Genomic DNA, 22,855 nt, shown 5'->3' with positions numbered 1-22,855 from the left:
TAGAGCTGTGCAGACTTGCCAGACCACTTGCTGATGAATACACTTGACTCAGAGGTTTTGACTTGTTTGCAAAAAAAAAAAAAAGTGTTTTCTCCCACCTACCTACCATTATTTTTTGTTTGTCTGCTTTGTTTTTACCAGTTACCAACATTTCACAATTTGGGGCAAATTTTCTCTACTTTTATTTCTTGCAGAGCATTCTAATGTACTCTCCTGCCTAGTCTTTGAATGTCTGCCTTTGTTTTTGCTGCTATGCAAACACATGCCTTTGTGTTTGAGCTAGACCAATAAACAGAGAAGCTAAACAAAAATCTAACAAAAACAGTTTTATGGATGCTGGACCTCCTCCAGCCATTCTGAGTGGGGATCACGTGTTCTGCATCACTGTGTTCACTTGCATCTCGTTACTCCGGGAAACATCATTGACAGTGTCTGATCACATAGCTGGAATTACTGAAAACTTCATACGGGTCAGAGGCCAATGGGGTGTTAGAGAAAACTCCTGCCTGAGAATGCTGCTGCAACAAGTCAGAATAAACACTCCTGAATAATAATCAGAATACAACAGAAGGTCCTCTGTTCCCACTGTCAGCCCCTAAATAAAACTGAGATAAACCACTAATAATTGAACAAAGCAACCCACAAATGTTTTGAAAAACAAAACCCAGTTAAGACTTACATTTGATATACAAATGAACTCCACAATTACGCCTACAAGATTTCAGGATATTACATAAACTAGCAATCTTGTATGTCATCTTTGCTACACATTTGAGTTAAAGATGAAAACTTGCCGTCTGGAAGACCATTCACCCAATTTCTAAGGAGCATGTAAGATAAAACGAGTGGTGATGCAAAATGCACACTTTATAAGATTTTGCCAGCAAAACAACCACAGCACAGAACTCCCCTATTCTATGTGGTTTATGAAAAAAGATGATACTTACCAGTAATGATATTTGCCCCTCCTTTACAATGTTTAAGATGCTCTTAGATTTTTTCACCTCTTCACTCCTCTCTTCTGGCCCCCCTGCCCTGCTCCAGCTCTTATTCAGTTCCTCAAGCTGCTTGCTCTCTGCCACTGCTGTCTGCAGGTGAAAAGTCCTTAGGTGGCAGTTTGGCATAGTCTTCTCAGTTTTGTGAGCCTGAGGACCAACAAATGTCCTACAGAGGAACCCTTTGCCCTGGGCTTCAGATTCATGGACTGAGCTACACTTCGCTAAAGGCTGGGAAAGCTCTAATTCTTCTGTTAAATGCTTGTGCTGATCAACAACAATGGACTGCGTTTTTCTCAGCTGAGAGCCTTTCACAGGAGAGAGAACACAGAACTGTGTCACCCCAGCAGGCTCTGTGCTCTCTGCAGAGCAGGTCTTGCCACTCACACCATTCACTGTTGAACATACACCGAAATTTTTTTTCTCAGGGGCTACCTTTGTGAAAGGAACAAGTTGTTGATTTGATTTAATGTAAGGCACATCCAAAATTTCATCCATATCCAGGTCATAGTGCTCCAGCTCCCCAAGCAGAACGGTAGGCTCAATGTTTTTACTTTTAAGGTTTTCTCCTTCTCCTGGGCTCTGGTCATCATTTGGAGGTGCAGGCTGAGAGTCGCTGCCTTTCTGGTATTCACCCTTCTGGTTCTTTTGGTCATCACTTTCATTGTTCTCAGAGCTCTCTGGCTGATGCTTTAATGGGGAAACCCTCTTCACTGGTCTGAATTTATTGCACGCATCTGCAATTCCTGTTGGTTTCTGTGCATTTCCAAGAAGAGCTGAGCCACCACAGTTCCAGCTGCTGCTGGAAACTAGAAAAATAGATGAGTATGACTTAGAACTGCTTATCATTACCAGATGAGTGGCATGATATAATACGCTTCAAAGGGACCTGGCTAAGCACCAGAAACCTGAATAACACAATACTGTATTTCATTCATACCTTAGCAGATTTATTTGCAACTCTATGAAAAGTGCTGAAGAATTTGACACTCTAGAACTGCAGTCTTCAAACAGGACATGCACTGTAAGCTTTTGTAATCTAAAGCAGGTTGAGAGGAGGGCCACAAAGATGATCTGAGGGCTGAGCACCTTTCCTATGGAGAAAGCCTAAGAGAACTGGGCTTGTTCAGCCCTTCAGGAGAAGGGAAGGATCCAGGGAGACCTCATTGCGGCCTTCCAGTACCTGAGGACAGCTTTTCAACAGCAGGGAAGCCAAAGTTTTATACTGTCTGATAATGACAGAACAAGAGAGAATGGCTTTAAAATAAAGGAGTGGAGATTTAGGTTATATGTTAGGTGGGAAATTGTCACTGAGAAGGTGGTGAGGCTCTGGCACTGCTGCCCAGAGACACTGTGGGTGCCCCATCCCCGGAGGCATTCAAGGCCAGGTTGGGTGGGCCCTGGGCAGCCCAATTTGGTGGGTGGCATCCCTGCCCACAGCACGGGGGCTGGAGCTCACTGACCTTTAGGGTCCTTCAAACCTAGGCCATAGTGTGATTTCATGATTCTATGATCATTTATAAATAAAGCAGTTTGAGTCAAGTAATGACATTATTAACAAGACTAGCGGCATTCACAGTGGCTTTGCACAGCTATTATTGGTTGCACTGCTTTTTACAAGTATCACATTGCACAAAGATGCTACAGAGAAATAAGATGCCTTTCCTGGGAGGCCAACAAAAGACTTGGTAAAAAAAATTCTGTTTCAGCAACAGCAACAACAATATGTATTTCTGGAAGATTCATATCATTTTCATATGAGAATGAGAAATCCTGTTTGCATCAAAACAGAAAGTGAAGAAAGCTGAACCTTCCTCTCCGCTCAGCCTCAGCAAGACCATACCTTAGGTGCTGGGTGCACTTCTGGGCTCCCCAGTGCAAGAATGAAATGGACTTCTTAGAGTAAGACAGGCCTAGAGACACTAAGCTGGTTCTGGGACTGGAATCTCTTTCATCTGAAAAGAGGCTGAAGGAGCTGGGACTATTCAATCTGGAGAAGGCTCAGGAGAATCTTTTCCATGTGTATAAATAAATGATGGGAAGAACAAAGAGCCACGGCTCACTCAATTGTGCTCACTGACCAGACAGGAGATACGTGCTCAGCTTTGCTGCCATCTGAACATGCAAGATGGAAAGCAGCAGCTGTGTGCCCTCACTTAGAAGAAAACACTTTTTTTTTGCTGCAACACTGGTCCTGCAAACAGTTGCCCAGAGTCTCAGTCTGTGGAGCTACTTAAAATTCCACTAGACATGGCCCTGGGCAACTTACTCTAGCTGACCTTGAGTAAGCAGAGAGGTTGGGCTTTGTAACTTCAGGAGGTCCCCGCCAACATAAACTATTCTATGATTGTGTGATTTGAAAATTAACACCTACTTATTCAGGTTTAATGTTTCTTTTTCCATTTCTCCTCTGTACACTGGGCTTCTCGGTCCAATTTTCCATCCCTTAATGTGTACGCATGCGTGCACAAATACACACACACACACACACCCCTATAGCTCTGGACCTTCCAGAGCTTTATTTCAGCACATTGGAGTCTGATTAGTGAATATGACTTGCAGAGAAGAAAGAGAGCTCGAATTCTTAACCCTATCAGACCTGCACTCTTCCTTACAGTTCCAGTTGGTGATATTTATATTCTCTTTAGTTAGTTGAACTCTGATAAACAGTTTTCTTTATTTTGTTATTTTCAGTAGAGGGGCAGCACTAAATTCACTAAAACCTCTAGGCATTTTCTCCTTTCTATACACTTACTGTACACTAAGAGTTAATGCACTCTCAAAGTCAAGAATGCAGCTTAAACATAGCAGATTTATTACACATGCTAACTGCATATCAGGGGGATCTAATCCGTGGTCAAAACACACAATTTGCCATGAACACCTTCCTAAGGAAACAGATATATACACTTTCGGTGCAGCATTAATGTTTGAAGTGAAAGATTAGCACAGCTTAGTAGTTACGGATGTCTGAAAATTACCTTAATACTTTTGGAAGTGCTTAAGAATACGTTTCCGAAAAAGAAATAAAAATAATTATAATCAGAAGGCGTGTAACTTTGTGGGCCAATACAAAGAACGCACTGTACTGACTTATTTATGTATTGTATAAGATTCTAGGTTCAAAGGCCTACACTTTTATGTTGGTTTTATTTACATGTGAAATTTTTTCCAAGTGATACAGGCAAATGGATACCACATGTTTCCCAGCTGTTTTGTTCTGACAGGAACTATTAAGCACTCAGTATGGAAATGAATTCTGTCTGAGTTTTAAGAAAACACTGTTTTCAACACAGGGTCTAGACAGAGGGAAAGGCATCAACATTTTGTTTGTCATCACTTTCTATAAGCTTACATTTATTTTGCTGCTTCACTTTTTCCACTTTCTAATCTTAATAACAAGCATTTACAGAAACCACCGTTGATAAAACTGTAAAATCAGACACCACAAAGAAGCTATGACCTTTGTAACAAATCTGCCCTGGACCATTGCACAGTCATATATTTCTTTTTTATTCCACCACAACGGGAGAGGAATAAAGCCATTGCATTTCTTCATTGTTTTTCTTCCCAGCATACTGGAGGCACCTCTTTACAAATGCTATCTCCAGAAAAACAAACTGGGACACCAAGAACAATGATCAATATTTCCACTGGCTTATGAATGTGTTCTGTGCTTAATTGGGATGATGAATTTACACTGCACTTAATAAAGGATTAGAATATGGCACCCAAGCACATAAGCAGTAGGGAGGAAAGCACTTGGATGCTATATATTCTGCATTATTGTTTAGGCACTTACAGCATGGTGTCCCACTACAAAATACTGAGAACATTGGCCAAAGCAGAGCAGGGCATTGCTAGACACTCTTCCATCCTGTTTTCAGTTGTTTGCTCTTGGAGAAAGCAAAAGCAACATCTATATCTTCCAAAACACAGGTATGGCAGGAGTTACGTGCACCATCTTCAACAGCTGCTCCTGCAGAAGAGCCTCTCATTCATTTCTCCACGCTTATTTATGAACTCGGACAAGGGCCACTGCATGTCTGGGTCAAATAAATACTGTTTGATTATTTTATAAACAGTAATAAAATATGTCTTGAGCTAAAAGCAGTGGACCAGAAAGCGGAACAGCTAATGTGATTCCAGAATGGGACACATAGTTCTGATATATTCTTGGATAAGCCCTATCTCTTCCATGCACCAATATTTCAAATGCAAAATGGTGACAACAAAGTGTATTTTTTCCAACAGTGTTGTCAATTTTTTTCCTTAACTTTATATCACTAACATGAGAGACTTTGATGATCCTACAGTTGTGCTTGTGTAGTAGACAAGGAGAGGAACAGAAAAACTGGGAAGACTTTTCATTGTCATCAGTATAGAAGTGTAGGTCTGATAGACCTGAGGTACTGAAGATTTTCCTCAGCATGGAAAGAAATAGATTTTCCTGAGGAAAATCTGGAAGGGTAAAATTTGTGACAGTAGTTCTTCACCATATATTATGCTCTGTGCTTGCCTTGAGGAAGAGAAAACACAAGATTTGAATAAAGAGGCCTGAAGGCATATTTACAATTTCATTCACTTAGAGGCACCCTAGAACTGTGGAGGGCAAATAATTAGAAAAGGGGTGATGTAAAAGGAACTCCTCTGGCAATTCAATCACTTTGTCATATTTGATTTTAGGAATTAGTTCAGAGACATCCTTATAACAAGTTTTCAGTTGGAAGTGTCTGCTGACTTAAGAGTATTTTTCAATGTTATTTAAGTATTGAGGGTATGAAGAGCTATGATGGAAGAGTTTTACCTGACATATGAGCATCTGAGGAAAAACAAGAGTAATATGCCAGTGCACAGATTTTGGATAGGCAATTAAGAGGGCAGAGCTGGGATACATGCAACCTGCAGGCAGACATTAGAATTGTCTTGACTTGACCTTTACATTGTCTTGACTCTAATGAAAATAACAAAAAGCAAATCTTTTCCTTCAGGTCTCTACAGAAACTACAGATGAAATTCACTTCTGAAATTCACAGAAGAGCCTGTCTCCCTGGCATAAGGGCTCAGTAACATTCTTTAACTGCTGATGGGTTCCTGATGTTTGCAGCACTTGTAATAAAGTGGTGACAAAGGCTTGATGCCAAAAAGTACATGTCCAAATGAAACTGACCATAATGCAGAGTGTTGTTTGTAGATGATCTACGGAAGATCTTCGTGGATCCACCTAACAGAAAACCCGGAACAGTTCACCTTTGCAGGACACTGACTGGCTGTGGATCTGATTAAATGGTCAAACCTTTAGAAGTGTTTTTCTGCCCATCACCATGGTCTCATTTAGATTAATGCTTTGACTAAAGGTCTGCTACTAATGAACAGCTGGGATATACAATGGGCAGTAGTACAGGCAAACAGGAAATGGCTGTAAAGATAAGGGTCAATTTTTACATCAGTTGCCATTGAATCCACATTGTTCTACTAGATCATTAGACAGACGTTTGTTTAATACAACTGAAAAGGTGTATTAAATCATTCCTCTTCTATGGGTGACAAGTGGTGATCCTCATTATGATCTTATATCACCATGGAGCCTTTTTAGCTGTCTCTCTCTTCTCAGGATAGACAGCAGGATCTTACGGTCAGCTGTGTTGAACCACTGTCCAGCAGAAGATCTGCATGACTTCCTTTTATCCAAATAGTTATCAGTAATCAATGACACTAATGCTATGTTTGTCCAGTGACCTGAGCCAGACTGTAGTAACTCTAAATTTTCTATATTTCAGCCTTTGTTTTCTGTAAAATCCATATCTACGTAGTCAGAAAACAGAAGGAAAATTGTGAGTAATTGAGAACAGCATTTTGCTTGAGCTCTGAATTTGATAGTCCTACAGTATGGTAAGGCTATCTCCTGTTTTAATCATACCTAGTTGGCCTTTCAAAGGTCTATGAAATTCTGAAGTTGAATACGTTTATAACTATGATTGCTTCCCTAATAACACTTTCTCAAAGTATCCTGGTTGCAAAGTAGGAGCCATCTGGAAAATAGATCCTTGAGCAAGCTGTTGTAACTAGACCTACTCTGAGCAGGAAGTTGGACAAAATATCCTTCAGATTTGCCTTCTGACTTACTTATTCTGTAAAGGAAAATGTAATGACTTTGAAAGAACAATTCCTTTTTGCAGGTAGTAGCAAGACTGGAAATAACGTAAAAAACCGATAGAAGACAGAAGAAGAGACAGCTTTTGCCACAAGAACTTTTCAGTAAGTATTTGAAAATAAAGGGAGATACTCCCTGCCTTTGCTGAGAACACAGTGAAGAGCTTCTTTAACATTTAGGGTATGACTGCTTCTAAGAGCAAACTTTGCTAGGTTGGCTCTGTTGCCAACAAAGGATGAATGCATTCCAATGACCTTATTTGAAATACTTCCTACTCTACAAGGAAAACTTGGAGTTTACTTTCAGTCATCACCATTAAGGAAGCTTCAGATTACCATTGAGAACTGCCCATATCTATTTTTTAATAGCACTGCATCACTCTATAATTATTTGGGGTCACTATATATAAAAAAAGGTTCATATTGGGAATTTTACTGTCCTCTGAAATAAAACCTGACCATCTTCCTTGCAATATGACTTCAATAGAGCATTTTGAGTCAATTAAGTCTTGTACTCATTCCAGATCCATTTAGGGCACTGAGATTCTGATCTCATACAAGACAACAAGATGTTGTCTACATGAGGGAAATTTTTAGAAAATTTCTCACACTTTTTAGCATTCATTCATTCATCTCCAACACTAGCAGCAATATGGAAGCTCCAAAAGGTGAAGAAAGAGATGCCCCATGTTTATCAATATATAGTAAAAGCTTGTTCTGAATAAGTACCTATTATGATTTCATTAATATAACTGAAATAATATTTAACAATTTTAACAGAAGGTGGCACTGTTTTACAATTTTAATATATTAATAACCTTCAGGAGTGCATTTTAGACTTCTTTAATGTAAGCTCTAAGGCAGGAGAGTCTGAATTAAAGAACAACTGTGTTGACAAAATGAATGTGGAATTGTTCCCACTTAAGTGGGATAAAAAGAAAGAAAGGCTCTAGAAATGATAGAAACAAGGATAAATAATAATTTATCCTTTTAAATAACAGTACATATTTTCCAGGTCATCAAAACATTAATAAGAGTCTCAGTGAATAAATACTCTGCCTCAAAATGAAATTTTCGTTTAAATTTTTTTGTTACAGTTAACAACCACGAGCTTGAGATAGAAATTGTCTCCCATATTATGTTCCTTAGCAATTTATACTAATTTCATTTTGTTAAATAGAAAACCTATCTTTTGAACTCTTTTGTGAATCTGTAATGATGGCCTTGGGCTCTGCAGTAAGATAACTGTTGGACACTAAAGATGAACTTGCTTTCATCTACAAGCAAAAAAAGAAGATAAGTGAAATATTGTTCTTATTTTAGATATACACTTTAAGGACAATCAAAAGTCACTGTAGCTGACAGAATATTCTTCAGCACAACGATATGGTTCATGGAAGTCTGCTGAAAAACAGATGTTAGACTTGATGATCCTCCCTGAGGATTGCTTCAAACTCAGGATATTCTATGATTCCGTGAGATGTCTTGAACCATTTGCTCAAGCGGCCGTAGAAAATCTGCCCAGAGAGAAAGCAAGCAATTTCATGCTTAATAACAGAAGCATAAAGGACTGATTTCTGTTGCCAGAAATCAATGGGCAGGCCAGCTAACACTTCATTTGGAAATAAATAAATAAAAAGCTGGGTTGATATTTATATTATACTCTTTAATTCTCTGTTCCTGAAGAAGAACAATGTCCTTCTTAGAGGTTATTATTCCAGCTACGGTGATCATTTTCTTTAAGGATAATGGAAGAAAAGCTGATTATTCTTAATCTCACTTTATAGTGGATAAAACAGGATTTGGCCTACAAATCCTACACCTACACCTCTGGCCTACAGCTTCTCTCCCATCCTGAAAACCTTTTACCTTGTAATCTGAGGGCACTGGCAGACATATTTCGGTTCCAGGAGTCCCCTGGAATTTTCCTGAGTCAGAAATCCCTCACTCTGAGGAAGGACATAGAGAAGTTATGCTGAGATTGTATTGCACAGCTTTCACATGCATCTTGCACAGAGCACACCTCCTGTGTTCACAGCCAGCCAGTATAGAAAGGGAGGGGAGAAGGCAGAGTGAGTGTAGGGAGAAAGGACCACATGGAGGAAAGTAATCTCTCTGACTTTCTAACCTGTTCTCATCCAAAAGAACAAGAAATTCAACCAAAGGTGAGAGACAGAAAGAAACAGTTAAAAAAAAAAACTGATGAAAAATTTACAGGAGATGGACGAGCAAAGATGCTGACTGGTAGACATCAGTGTGTTTTCCTAGGATTAGAAGTGTTTAGAGCAATTTGGAAAATGTAATCAAACACTTTCATGTATTACTAACATTTTATTCAATGTTTAGTTCAAATGTGGAAAAAAGAATGGTACTTATAGGGCTATTTACTAAACTTACCTGAGAACAAGGAATAGTTATACTTCCATATAATCAGCCATATGATTAAAAAAATGTAATTCCAGGAAGAGGAACTGTCCTTTAAATTTGTTAAATCAATCTTGTGATGAAAATTATTGTCTTCATATTTATGTACACATTAAAGTTGAAACTTATTTTTTACCTACACTTCTTGCTTAATTGCTTTAGTGCACCAAATATTTATTTCTGAGCTAAGGCTGAAATAGGCCGCTGTTTTTTTAGGGTTTTAGGGTCCTGGCATGTCTACTCTGACAGCTAACACATCATATTTAAATTTCTTTTACAAATAATCCTTGTAGAGTTCTACCTTCACAACTGTCTCTGTTTTAGAGAAAAAAGTCTAAGCTCTAACTATACAGGTGTCCATAAAAGGCAAGAAGATGGATAAGTTCTTTGAAAAATCTGTTTTTCTCTGTGTGATTACTTTAATTGCCACTGAATACAAACACAAAATAGCAGAAACATTATGCACACTAATATGATATAGTTTATCCTCATCAAAAACTGTGAACAGTGGCAATTATTTGTGGAACTTTCTTAATGGCCCATGAATGCAGGAGGCTGCATCAGAAGCAATATGAAAAATCAACAGATTGAGCCTAACACAATGCTTACTGATGCAGTTCCTATAATATTTCAATGAAATCTGTGCAGAGATGTAAAGCGGTATCTTCCTGTACAACACTATGCGTGTGTATTCAGTGATTAAGAAAAAAATAAATAGACTTTAGTACCTTTTCCAATCCATAAACTCACAACTGATAAGTAGAGTGAAAAAAAAAAGATTTCATTTCTGCTTCCAGTTTGCCAATATTGTTATCAGTGCTAAAGGCCTATTTTTTTGACTCCAGAATTTTATCCAAAGCTCTGAATTAACTTCCACTGGCAGACTCCCCAGCACTGCTACTGTCTTCCAGCAATGCCTGCATTTACTTCTGCCAGCTCTTTTTCAAGGCAATGGATGAGTGGAGATGTAATTAAAATCATCACTGAAAAATGTTTGACTGCAGAGGCAGTCATGAAACTACAGAACTACAAAATGTCAGTATCCTGTGGTTTTAAGGAAGAGCTCACAACCAATGCTTCATCCTGCTACCTGTCAGCATTTTACTCTAAAAAGAAGACACTTTTCTACCCGAGGGCAGAGATGCTGCCACTCTGGCTGAGCAGTACTCATGACAGAGCAAGGAGCACAATGTTTCTTAGGGGTTATTCTTGCTTTCTTTATCTTGTTCACTTTGCTCTTGAAGTGACTGGGTGCATAAATGATTTTAACTCTATGTGAAAAGATGATATAATGCCGTACCACCAAATGATCAGCTGTTAATACTGATAATGCTAACATACTGTGAGAGAAAATGAAGGGGGAAATCATGTGCACTGAGAATGGAATAAAGGAAGCAAGAAGGAGAGTGCTGACCACTACGGAGGAGAGTGGTGGGGATGATGGTGAGAAGAATGGGAAAAAGAGGGGTCTAGACATAATGTAGAAGGAATATTGGGAAAGGCTTGGTGGGATAAATGAGGGGACTATGCGAGGAGGAATGGGACAAAATGTGAGTCACATGAGGAAAAAATGGGGAAAGAGGTTGGGGAAAGTGAGAGAAAGAGAAGGAAAGAGATGGGAGTGTAGGATGAGAAAAGGAGAGAGAGTATAGGAGAAAACTGCAGGGAAACTGGAGAACAGGAAGGGACAAAAGCAGAGACAACCGTTGGGGAGAAGGATGTAGGGCAGAGGATGTACATAATGTGACAACAGGAGGGAGGATAGTGGCAAGAACGTGGGAGAGGGACAGCAAGGATGTGGGATATAAGTGGGGAGGGCAGGGGAGGTCAGAGGAAAGATGGGGCATGGATGGGACAGAGAGAAAAGTGCTGGTGAGAAGACCGGGGGTCTTCTCCCTTATTCCTCACATCTCTGCTTGCAAGAGGTAACTTTGGGAGCACAATCACTGCTGTCCTCAGGTGTGGCCAAAAACTCCGCAAGAACGTTTGGGGAGGAAAACTGTTCTTTGCTACCTGGAGCAGTGGCACAGGGCTACGAAGATCAGACTCTGGCAGAGGAACTAGCTCATGTAAAGATTTAGCTTAGTAACACCCCTTGGAAATCTACAGTACTATGAAAGGAAATCAAGAAATGAATATTTGCCAAAGTAGAGCACAGCTCCCAAAGTCTTTCATCATCCCACAAATTCCAAGTCTGCCCTTTCTGTTATAAAAATCTTTTGATTCCACAACATCAATGAATACTCAATTAAAACATCAAATGAAAGCACAATAAATTTCTCATAGCTCAACAAAAATGCTCTTTCACCAATTCATTTCTCCTCCATCAGGAAGAGAAAAACAAAAAGGGATTAATCTGATTAACAGAGTGAAAAATAGCTCTGAATGCACTTTTTATCAGGGGGAGGGCAGGAGGATGGAAGGTCCCCAGATGGTTCTCATATATATGCCATGATTCTTCATTTAGTTTACACTATTAAACTCAAAAACTCTGCTTTAATCTTAACTATTACAGTATGCCTTAGAGTAGATTCTATCATGTAGCATCCTTGATACAGTTTCAGACTCTGGCAAAACATCATCCCTCAAACTGGTCATGGCCATATGGGTAGTAAATGTATCCAACATTTTTTCATTGGCGCCTACATTATTACATCTTGTCACCAATGGTTTCTCAGGTTTTCAAGTAAATTGTTGCATATACTGTGGTTTGGAGCTGCTGAGATGAAGCCCTACACTTATCTGTATGCAGCCAAATCTTTTTTTGGAACTTTTTTTCCTTTTAATGAACTAACATCTGTTGAAATTAAAAAAAAAAAAAAAAAAAAAAAAAGTCATGCTTCCAGAAAGCTGTACAAAAATGAGAGAAAACAAAACAATAGACTACTGCCAAGAAGAAACTGTTGCCAAGTTGTAAGTGATAAAAAGCAGCCTAGAAAGTGACGGGTGGACAGAAGTGGGGATCATACCTGATCTGTCTTCATTTTGTGAATCACACCTTCTACATAATTCTGGGATAGTCTTGAGAGAAGTGATTGAGTACTGTAAAAAAGGAAAAAAAAGAACAAACAACAAAAACATCAAGTAAATAATTTAAGAAAATGAAAGGGAAGGCTTTCCAACAGGTTGTGATACCATTGGTAGTGGCTAGATCTACCAGGTTGAGGGTACTTCAGGCAGTCTGATGGTACCCTCAGATAGCATGAGAAGGCAGATGGTGTCAGCTTTTGTGTCCCACAAACAGATTTCCAAAGACACAGGAAAGTATCTCTCCACCACAGCAATGCCTTTTGCTGTACATCACATTGTTCACATCACAAATATATTTTATACATTCTTTCCATGGGATGTATAGGTACACCAAGTATGTGAGTAAATTAGGCCTCACAGTAAATCTGGACTTCACTCTGCCCACCATGACTTGTATTGTGGCATTTATATTGCAAGATATTTCATGATTAATAATTAGAATTCAAACTTTCAAAAGGCAGTATGTAAAATTAATGAAGAATATTTGCACCTTAAAGGTCTGTTTTCAGAGAGAGGTACATATGCAGTCATGTATCAGACCACAAGGTTCATGTCTGGAATTTAGACTTTATTAAGGTAACTCGTGTTGTTCCTTCGACATGACAGGCTACATACACCTGACTGTGATCAGTATGTTCTCTCACTGAAGCATTAAAAGAGAGAGGACCAAGGATAATGTACGCATCTTACTAAACAGAAATCTTTCTCTTTGCTTTATAAACTTGAGGAATGCCCTAACTGGTACACATAACCCAGAGTTATACAGCTACAGATTCTGACATACAGGAATTAAGTTACTTCATACAAAGCCTTCCTTAACCAAATGCTTAAATGTTACAGACTCTTTGCTTAAAGAAATGCATGTCACCATCCCTGTGAAAGACCAATGACTTTGTCCATTAAAGCAAAACAAAATCTCATTAAAAACTTTTTTTTTGAAACTAAGAAAAAAAAAACACAATTAGTAGAACTGAACATTTTTAAGGAACCTATAAACACCATGTGTTTTCAAAGAAACAAATATTTTCAGTTGGTGTGTGCATAACAACTACACCCTCATTAGCCTTCCACGCAAAACTTAAGCGGTCAAACATAGTTCTAGCTTTAGCTGACAGTTTGTCATTCAGAGTTTGACTTGCCCTGAATGCACAGCTGGGAATCCACTTCAAAATAATCAAAAGTTAACCTTGTGATCAGCTGCAGAAGTTATTTACTTCTCTGATGCAAGTTCAAGTAAGTCTGTTGCTTAGTTGATTGCAGTTTCGTTGGAGAGCTTCACAAACCTCCCAAGCCTCAGTTTTTCCCATGATGGTCTGATCAGATATGAATTGATAAACTTCATCTACAACAAGTACTTCCACGAAAAACACATCTTACTAATTAAAATATTTAGGACAGAGCTGCCTTGTGAGTCCCATCCATATTAAACAAGGGAGTAACTATAGGGCTGTGACTGCACCCAATCTGACAACTTGAAGCAAAAACAGCAGAGGAACTGACATAGGGAGAAAGAAAGATGCTGCTATAATACAAATTAATATAAGTTAAACACACACAAGCACAAACACCATATGCTTTACTTCACTGTAGTTATTGTTTAATAAAGATCAAGTTGTTAAGCTATACATCTTGCTATTTCAGCACAAAGACTCTGAAGGCAACGTTGAACTGGCCTAGTAAGATTCTTAAGAGAATCCAAGAACATGTCTCCAAGGAATATGGTAGCTTCATAAGACCAGCTGGTGCACTTTAAACTATTACACAGTTTGTAATTCAATTAGAACAAGGCCTTTTGTATTCCACCGCTATGTGCTTTGTCAGGCATCCTCAAGAACAGGAAGACTTTTCTCTTTTTGTCCTTTTTTCTGTTCTTCCTGGAAGAACAAATTTTCTTTCAGGTTCAACACTAAACCAAAATGTATCCAACACCCACAACATTCCCTAATAACAAAAAAAGTTTAGTGTTATGAATTTATTTATACATTTTAATGTATTAGTCATATTGGTTTGATATCCTTAACAGGTTTCCTCCCACTCATCTCTGCCCTCAGAAAGACTTTTGCACACCTACATTTCTGTCATATTCTGTCTTTTCTGATCAAGAAGTGGAGAACTCACTGAAACTACCCTTTTAAAAGGGACCCTTCCCAACCCTAAGTACAATGCACTGTCAGCTCTTCCCTCTACAATTACTTTTTTTTTTTATACTCATCTCTCATTCATCAATTAATTTTGTTAGCTTTTCATCAACAGAGAGCTTCAAGGCTACTAGAGGTGATAGCAAAAGAGGCTAACACTGTAGCTTTTCCCTAGAACGTCATTCAGATTTACTGCTACTCAAATTTTGAGTTCATTATTTCCCATTTTTCTTTCTACAGTCTTAAAGTTGTTTCACACAGAAAATGTAACCCACTTCTCCCAGTTTCCCAGTAGAGCAATCAACTAAAGCAAGAGCCAAGGGCCGTGACCATGGACATGAGTATCAGTGAAAGATAAGGAGATCAGTGTGTTTTGTTAGTCAGTGTATGTGCTTTTTGCTAATTAACAAGTGTGTGTTGTTGTTGACAGAGAAATTCAGTAATGGCCGTCTTCCTCGGACAAGGTATGTAATGACCTTTTTGACTGCGGACTGGCAGTTGGTGCCTTTTTTTCCCTGACTTTTATGGCATGCCAACGGCCAACCTGTCTTAGTTTATTTCAGCACATCCTTAAGGACTTTGTAAAATGGAAGAACAGTATTAAAAGCAAACAAGAGATAAGAGGCAGGCACAACTACTCCATGCGAATATAAGATATTGCCAATTTTCCAATTCACGGAAAAACAGAATCTCCCTTAACAGCTTATCTGACAAACACTTGTAAGTCAAGTGCAACTGGGCTACAGAATTTGAATGAATGCAAAAGTCAACATTTTGAACTTCAGCTGGTTTGCAAATTTTAACTCAAAGAATTTTAAACACAATATAAGAGAAATAAAATTTCAGTCTCTGTTGAGACTGCAACTTCTCTGCCTCTTGCAGACTCTCATATCTGAGAAACACCAGAGAGAAGAAATACTGTATTACGATGTGTAGCAAGAAAAAAAAGTGAAAATAACTAAGTTTGCATTGTAGAGAATACATTTAATGTCTCCAAAAATTGAATAAAATGGCAAAGTTGGACACAGTGTGTGACTCTCAGACCACGTCATCAGAATGTGATATCCTCAAAACACTCCAGAACATGTCCTGAATCATACCAAACTCATCAGGTTCATGGACACTGGATAAAGACCTCAGTGATTGTGTCCTGATCTGAAATTTGCAGCTCACTGTTTTTGTTTAGACAGAGAAAGCACACACCTCCCTTCATTATAATGTATTTGTTTAGAATTGTTATTGCTGTAAGCCAACAAACAGTCTCATTTCATTTTATTTGCTATATCAGAAGATATACCACTTAATCACTATTCAAATCCCCTTATTAAAACTTTTATATTTACATTTTATGTGAATTCTATGTTACATTTACAGAAGGGGTTGTTAAGCACTGGCTCCCCAGAGAGGTGGTTGAGTCATCATCCCTGGATGTGTTTAAAAACAGTTTGGATGTGGTGCTCAGGGACATGATTTAGCAGAGAGTTGTTAGAGTTAGGGTAGTATGGTTAGGTTGTGGTTGGACTCGACGATCTTTAAGGTCTTTTCCAACCTGAGTGATTCTATGACTCTATGATTTGCAATATCACCCTTTTTCCTAGACACTTGAGAACAAGTAAGCAACAATGCTTGGCCTAAGGAAGATTTTCTCAATAATTTCTAGAAGAAAAATGGGGAAAAAAGAAGAAAATGAAGATTAGCCTAGAATTGTGTTTGTGAGAAGTAACCCTCCTTGGAAAATCTCTTAATGGATATGATCAGCATTTTCAGAGTACCAATTTGTGCTGTGTACTGTTTACCTGTGTGTCCCTCCAAAAGTAATTCTTCCTATTTATTTTCATGGAAACTACAACACATACAAAGAATACCATAACTCCATTTAATAGATCAAATTCTCAGCTACAAAACGCTATTTTTCAACACAGTCACCACCACTAGCTAGGCATTTTCACCAGCTATGAATGAGAGCCTGCATGCTGTGCTCATAAAGATCTCCACCAGCTGTGCATGGCAGTCTGGAACATGAGTTGTCTTTCAAAGAATCACAGAATGGTCTGGGTTGAAAAGGACCACAATGTTCATCTAGTTTCAACCCCCTGCTACGTGCAGGGTTGCCAACCAGCAGACCAGGCTGCCCAGAGCCACATCCAGCCTGGCCTTGAATGCCTCCAGGGATGGGGCATCCACAGCCTCCTTGGGCAACCTGTTCCAGTGTGTCACCATCCTCTGAGTGAAAAACTTCCTCCTAATATCCAACCTAAACCTCCCCTGTCTCAGTTTAAAACCATTGCCTCTTGGCCTATCACATCTCTATTGTCTGCAACTGAAATTGAATTCACATTGAATTCACACTGCCAACTGTGAATTCAGTTCCACATCTTTGCTTCATCTGCACTTCTGCGTCAGGTGCCATTTTGTCAGACTGCTCTCTATCACACAGCAACAGAATGTAACATAGTCGTGGTGGGAAGGTTCAACCCCACCTGTGATTCCACCACTGTTCACCTCTGATGTCATGGGCCAACATCATAAAACAGGAGAAATTACTTTTGGAGTGGCTTTCATACAATTTTACACGTGTATTCCATGTTACTCTTCTAATTTTAAAGCAAACAACACTGATACTATTGCTATGGAAAGCCTGAATCTAATCTATATATATTTCTGCTCCTGTCTTGGGCTCTGCCAAGCAAGGATGGACAGAAAGAAGCTTTTCGACGTGTGTCAACATATCTGGCAAGTTGACAGCTTCTTAGTCATCTCCTCAGTTACAGGTAAAATAAAAAGAAGAGGGAAAAGGGAAGTTTAAAACATAATTTTACTTACAGAGCTTATCCGTTGTTTTAATGAAATGTAAAGGTGTTAACGTCTGTTATTTCATCATTTTTGTGTGAACTGTTATTCAAGAATAACAAAAAATATTCAGATTGGTTGCTTCATGTTACTAAGGAAATAATGCTACTTTCGCTTAATGTAAGCAAGAGTCCCATAAATCTATTCTGCTGTATAAACTACACTGAGATATGCTGAATCATACATATCTGATACTGTGCCATCCTAGTTTTCAAAATAAATATCATATTTCAGAGATATGTGCAGTTCCATTATGTAAAAACAACAGTGTTCAACAAAAAAAGGAACTGAGACCACTTACATATCCAGCATTTTTTAAACAAATCCTAGACTATCTTCGATATCTATTACATTTTTATCATTTTTGGAGAAGGGGACTCTACAAGGAACTGTGACAGCACAGTGCTTTCCAATTCAGGTACTTTTACAAGGTCATCACTCTAACAGTCTTCTTGCTGCCATTATTTTTGACCAGCACTTTTCTGCACTGGATTAAAACAATTTAAATGGTTACCACCAGTGATGTGCAGCTGCTCCTTCCTCCCAGGCTGGTGGTAAAGTGGGCAGGCTGAGTATCTCTGAATGGTACGTGGTAATAAGAACAAGAGCACCAGAATAACCAGGAATTCTCTTATTAATCTGGTTCCTGGCAACAAATCCTTCATTCCCTTACTTGTGAAAGTAGAACTAAAAGCACCACCTCCACAATTGGTGCTGGTTTTTAATTCAAGACTAAGCATCCAATAAGTGAGTAGCACATTACAGCAGGCAGCCTGAGCCACTCAGTGGAAAAACAAGTAACCTAACCCAGCAGTATGCAGCAACAGCCACAACGGGAGAGACACAGAGAGGTTATATCCCTTATGTTTTACAGTCCTGCAAAACTGAGTGTAGAAACAGACACCAGGACATGATCTACTATAGAACAGTAATAAAAAGAAAGTTGCCCCAAAATAAAGAATTCTTCCAAGACTGGCTTATTGTCCTGTTATTTTTTGGGCATTTGCCATATTCCTCTTTAATAAAAAATCAGTGTTACAATAGATAAAAGCAAAACCCTGTTCAATAGAACCAGTCTGTGAATACAGCACTTGGAATGTTTTAAAATGAATCAAGAGTCCCAAAGGCTCAAGGAAAAGACAGGCCCTTTTGTTAAACGAGCAAACAAACAAACTACAAAGCAAGACAAAACAAAACAAGAAATCCAAACCAAAATAAAGAAGAACCAACACCTTCAACAAACAAACAAACAAATTAAAAATGCTGCCACCAATCCCATTACAGTCAGAAAGAATGTTGAAGGAAATCAGACTTGAAAATTGAATTTATAAATACGTACGGTGTATTCGAGTCCCTCATTTACTAGCTAGCCAACATATTAACAACTTTATTCCACAAAATGCAGGAACATTAGCAGGAGGAACACTGCTATGAATAATGGGACAGACTGTGTCAGCGGTTCCAACAATACAATTTATACAGTTTATAGGAACAGCCTTTTTGCTCTCATTTACAGTCAGAGCTATTTTAGGTGTGACATGAAGGAGCAGCACAATGAGTCCCTGGAGGTCTGTCTGCCTCTTGCAGCACTCTACTGCATCACAATTAGCACAACTATGCATAACATCTTGCTAGCTTCTGTCAGAAGGGGCAGAGCTTACATGGAGAAAGAGCAGTCCAGACAGGAGAAAGGCAAGAGGGTTTTTTACAGTGGAAGTACATTTGATTAAAAAAATAAAAAAAAAAAACAAGAAATGTGAGCTGTCACTTTGGTGTCTAAGGCCAACCCAAGAGAATGTGTAACTCTTTCAAGACAATCATAATGCATAAGCAACCCAAAAATAAAACCAATATATTAATTTGACTCACAAACTCTTTTTACTGAAGGTAGAACGCTTAAGCTGATTAGTCTTTCCTTACAGAATACCAAATTTAATTCTAGATCCAACATTTTAAACATTTCCATGGGCGTGGTAAAAAGAAATGTGGCTTGTGCCTTTTTGTTGTTGTTGTTGTTTTGTTTGTAATATCAACACTAAGATATCTAAAATTGTCTTAATTCATATAAATAAAATAAGACTAGTACTTACCGATATATCATCACTAAAGTCTATCTCATCCAAATCCAGGTATTCAGGGGCTTCCATTATTCTTCTATGGACATTTTTGGTGACTCAGCATAGTAGTAAAGACCTAAATAAGAAAAGAAAAATAGGCAATCTAATGAAGTCAAAACCACATAGAAATATTTTAATATAGCCACTTGATCATTGAAAGCATGTGAAGTACACAAGCACAAGCAGGTCTTCGGAAGATCAATCCTCAAAGCAAAAAACAGTTTTTCTCCTGTACTCTGCATATTATGGAACATCACTCCTTTGCTGCCCAGAACACAGCTCGTTACTCCTGTTTTCCTCTGCTCAGAAGGCATACAAGAAATGAGAAGCACGTGATGCACAGAAACCAAAATCCTATCACACCTCATCTCCACTCCTCCGTACGAGCAACAAGACAACACAGATGGTCGTTTGCAGGTGATGATTTTTCTGTCCTCAGTGTCTATCTGCACTTCTTCCCAAGCAATAACCAAGGCACAAACAGAAGTGTATCTATCTATGTCCACTGATTCTCAGAGATCTTCAGTACATCCTCACAGCAAAGGGAAAAAGAAGATAAAATTCTCTTTGCAAAGCAAGAAATTTGGCTATGAAATTCAGTATGTACTTCTGAATAAAGTGGAGCTTAAACAACCACATCAAAGACAGCAAAACACAACTTTCCAAATCCTAACAAGAGTGAATGTGTTATCACTAAAGATACATACAACAGAAGTGAAAGAGGATGCTATTTTAAAAGCCGGTAAAAAAGTGATAACTGTTTTTACAAGATGTGAGTCACTATGTGAGTATTAGGTATTATGACGGGAGCAAAAACAAACCTTGGTAGTACTTGTACATAACACCTGGAAATGCCTGAAGGAAAGTCCAATTTATCCATATGACAGCTGCCAAGAAATACATTTATGAAGAACGACGTGTCATCCGTACAGTCCAAATAAAACAATTGCATGAGTGATTTACATGTGGTTAAGACTGTTGTAGGATAAGAGTTTTGAAGAAAATCTGTTTCTGCAGGTGTGACACTCGTTGGCAGACAAAACTGCAATCACAGATCTCCTCAGCAACACCCCATACAAGCTCATAGTTGATTCTAAGACAGCTATTGTTGGAAAGTCATTGAAAGAAGAACTAAGAAACACATTTGCTTTTTCAAGCTAGAAAAGATGGAAAATGAAATTTTTATATCTCACCAAGTTACTGAAAATATTTTTCATTACATTTTCTTCTTGAAATGGAAATAAACAAAAATCCACAAATCCCCCGCAAAAATCCACAAATACCTTCTTTACTGTATTAGGATACTTCTTCTACTTCCAGTGTAAGGAAAGAAGTCCTGGAGAGGAAAAAGCAAGGAGGAAGGCAGCATGGAAGAACAACTTCAGCTATTTATTTTTGACTCTCACTATTGCTATTGTGTAAAGCGGTATAAAGGAGATAGCTACAAAAAGGTAAGAACAGAGGTAACACATGCAAGTCTATGAATTCTTCTCCTTGTAACTGATTTTGCTTTCTTGGCATAGATTTTCAATATTTTCCTTAAGGTTTGTGCTTTAGCACAACCTTTTTAGTTTGTATATGAACAACATTACAGTTTGTTTCTGGCATCATCATAACAACCAAGTTCCTTTTGCAAGCATAAGACCACAGGAAAAAAAACAATTTCTGCACTGTTTGTTTACACATATAAACAGATAGTAATCACTGTTGCACAGGCACAACTTACACTTGGCCAGATGATACAACCATATTAGAGTGAACAACTTAAGGGCTGAAGCAGTTTCCATGGAGCTCCTAGAATCTCCTCTATGTTGTAACAGAGCAGAATAAGACAAAAAAATGGGACAAAACAATTAGTATGGATTCCTGTTTTAGTGATATGCCCAATGGCATGTATGAAGCACAGAAAAGAGTTTGAAGTTTCCCTGGAATTAGATTTAAAAAAAAATCCAGCATGTTGAACCTAAACAATTAATAATAATTATAATAATTTATATTAATAATAATGACATATTTTTTTGCGGTTAGAACTGATTTATTCAGGAAAACCACCACCTTCCCATGCCCAAAAACATTAAAAAAAAAAACGTAGCTTTGATAAAAGATCTATATTCTTGACTGCCATATACATCAAGATTTCCAAATGAAAAGATCTCGATTTTTGAACTTTTTAACCATAATTTCAAGAAGTCATAGGAGCAAAATATCCAAACAACTGTTTCAATCTGTGCTAATGTAAAGATTGCATTTCACCCAGAGAGATACAAGATTCACCATTCCCATCTGCACTCCTGAAATGTTATTTCCACAAAATGTTATCTACTGTCTTCCTCAAAACACAAAGGCTGTGAAGCACAGAAAGGCTGAAGAGAAAGTCAGTAATCAAAACAAAGATATTTCTCAACGGAAAGCTTCTTTTTCCAATGAAAGTGCTCAGTTATGTGTAAAGAAAGGGTAAGAGACTCACACATTGAGGATTTTCTCCATGTAGTGAAACCAGACATCAGCTTAGAGAACGCACGTCAAATAAGGTTTCCCTTGACTATACTTGGTGTCTTATTCAAAACCTTCTGAAACAGAGTAGAGCTACAGTATGTGTAATGCAAACCATATGGTAAGGATAGCACTCAGGTTCTGATTATTTTAAGACCTTTGCAATAGCTGAATTCAGCATTCAGCAGAGGTATAAACAAACCAAATGCTATTCACTAGGAGATAATAGGCAATCTGGTCAAATGCAAGGTAAAAGTAATTGCAACCAAAGCTGCAATTTCTGCTGCCAGCAACAGATGATAAGAGACAAAACATCATCCACAAATACTAAAGAAAGGTGTTTTTATGGTTTCACGAGACACTGCCATCAGGAGAAATCATACAGCTAAAAACCACACAGAAATGTGGCGATAGTAATACTGGTATAATAACATCTCGCATAAATTGCATTGCAACTGATACTAATTAATGATTATGCTGCAAAATAAAGCAAAACAGAAAAACTACCATCCTTCTCCTTTTCAAACAACAGCAGCAATTGTCACCGATTTTCCAAATTAGACTATTTCCCCTGCTATTGTTCTAAGTTAAGCCTGTTTGTCTGAACCCTTTTCCTGTTTCTGAAAAAACACTCAATATGACTAGGTAAATGGGG

At 38.3% G+C, this 22,855-nt stretch overlaps 1 protein-coding gene across 4 annotated transcripts in view; it reads right to left on the bottom strand.

Moving 5' to 3' along the window:
• SNCAIP (synuclein alpha interacting protein) overlaps positions 1–22,855 on the bottom strand; it is an 84,248-nt gene that overhangs the window by 30,402 nt on the left and 30,991 nt on the right. For 2 of the 4 annotated variants that reach the window (XM_031610124.2, XM_031610125.2), the window contains exons 1-4: positions 21,434–21,512; positions 19,681–19,783; positions 12,542–12,614; positions 948–1,804 (exon numbers count right to left, since the gene is read on the bottom strand). In XM_031610124.2, the coding sequence (XP_031465984.1) occupies positions 948–1,804; positions 12,542–12,614; positions 19,681–19,737 (987 nt within the window). In that variant the 5' untranslated portion in view covers positions 19,738–19,783; positions 21,434–21,512. Of the gene's footprint in view, positions 1–947; positions 1,805–12,541; positions 12,615–19,680; positions 19,784–21,433; positions 21,513–22,174; positions 22,194–22,855 lie in introns of those variants that run through there. The other 2 variants (XM_090131393.1, XM_090131392.1) reach the window with 2 other exon arrangements.

Source organism: Phasianus colchicus, chromosome Z, assembly GCF_987193195.1.
Source record: "Phasianus colchicus chromosome Z, bPhaCol1.hap1.1, whole genome shotgun sequence".
Classification (NCBI taxonomy): Eukaryota; Metazoa; Chordata; class Aves; order Galliformes; family Phasianidae; genus Phasianus; species Phasianus colchicus.
The sequence above is the reverse complement of the archived record's forward strand: the minus strand, read 5'-3'. Positions and strand labels throughout refer to the sequence as shown.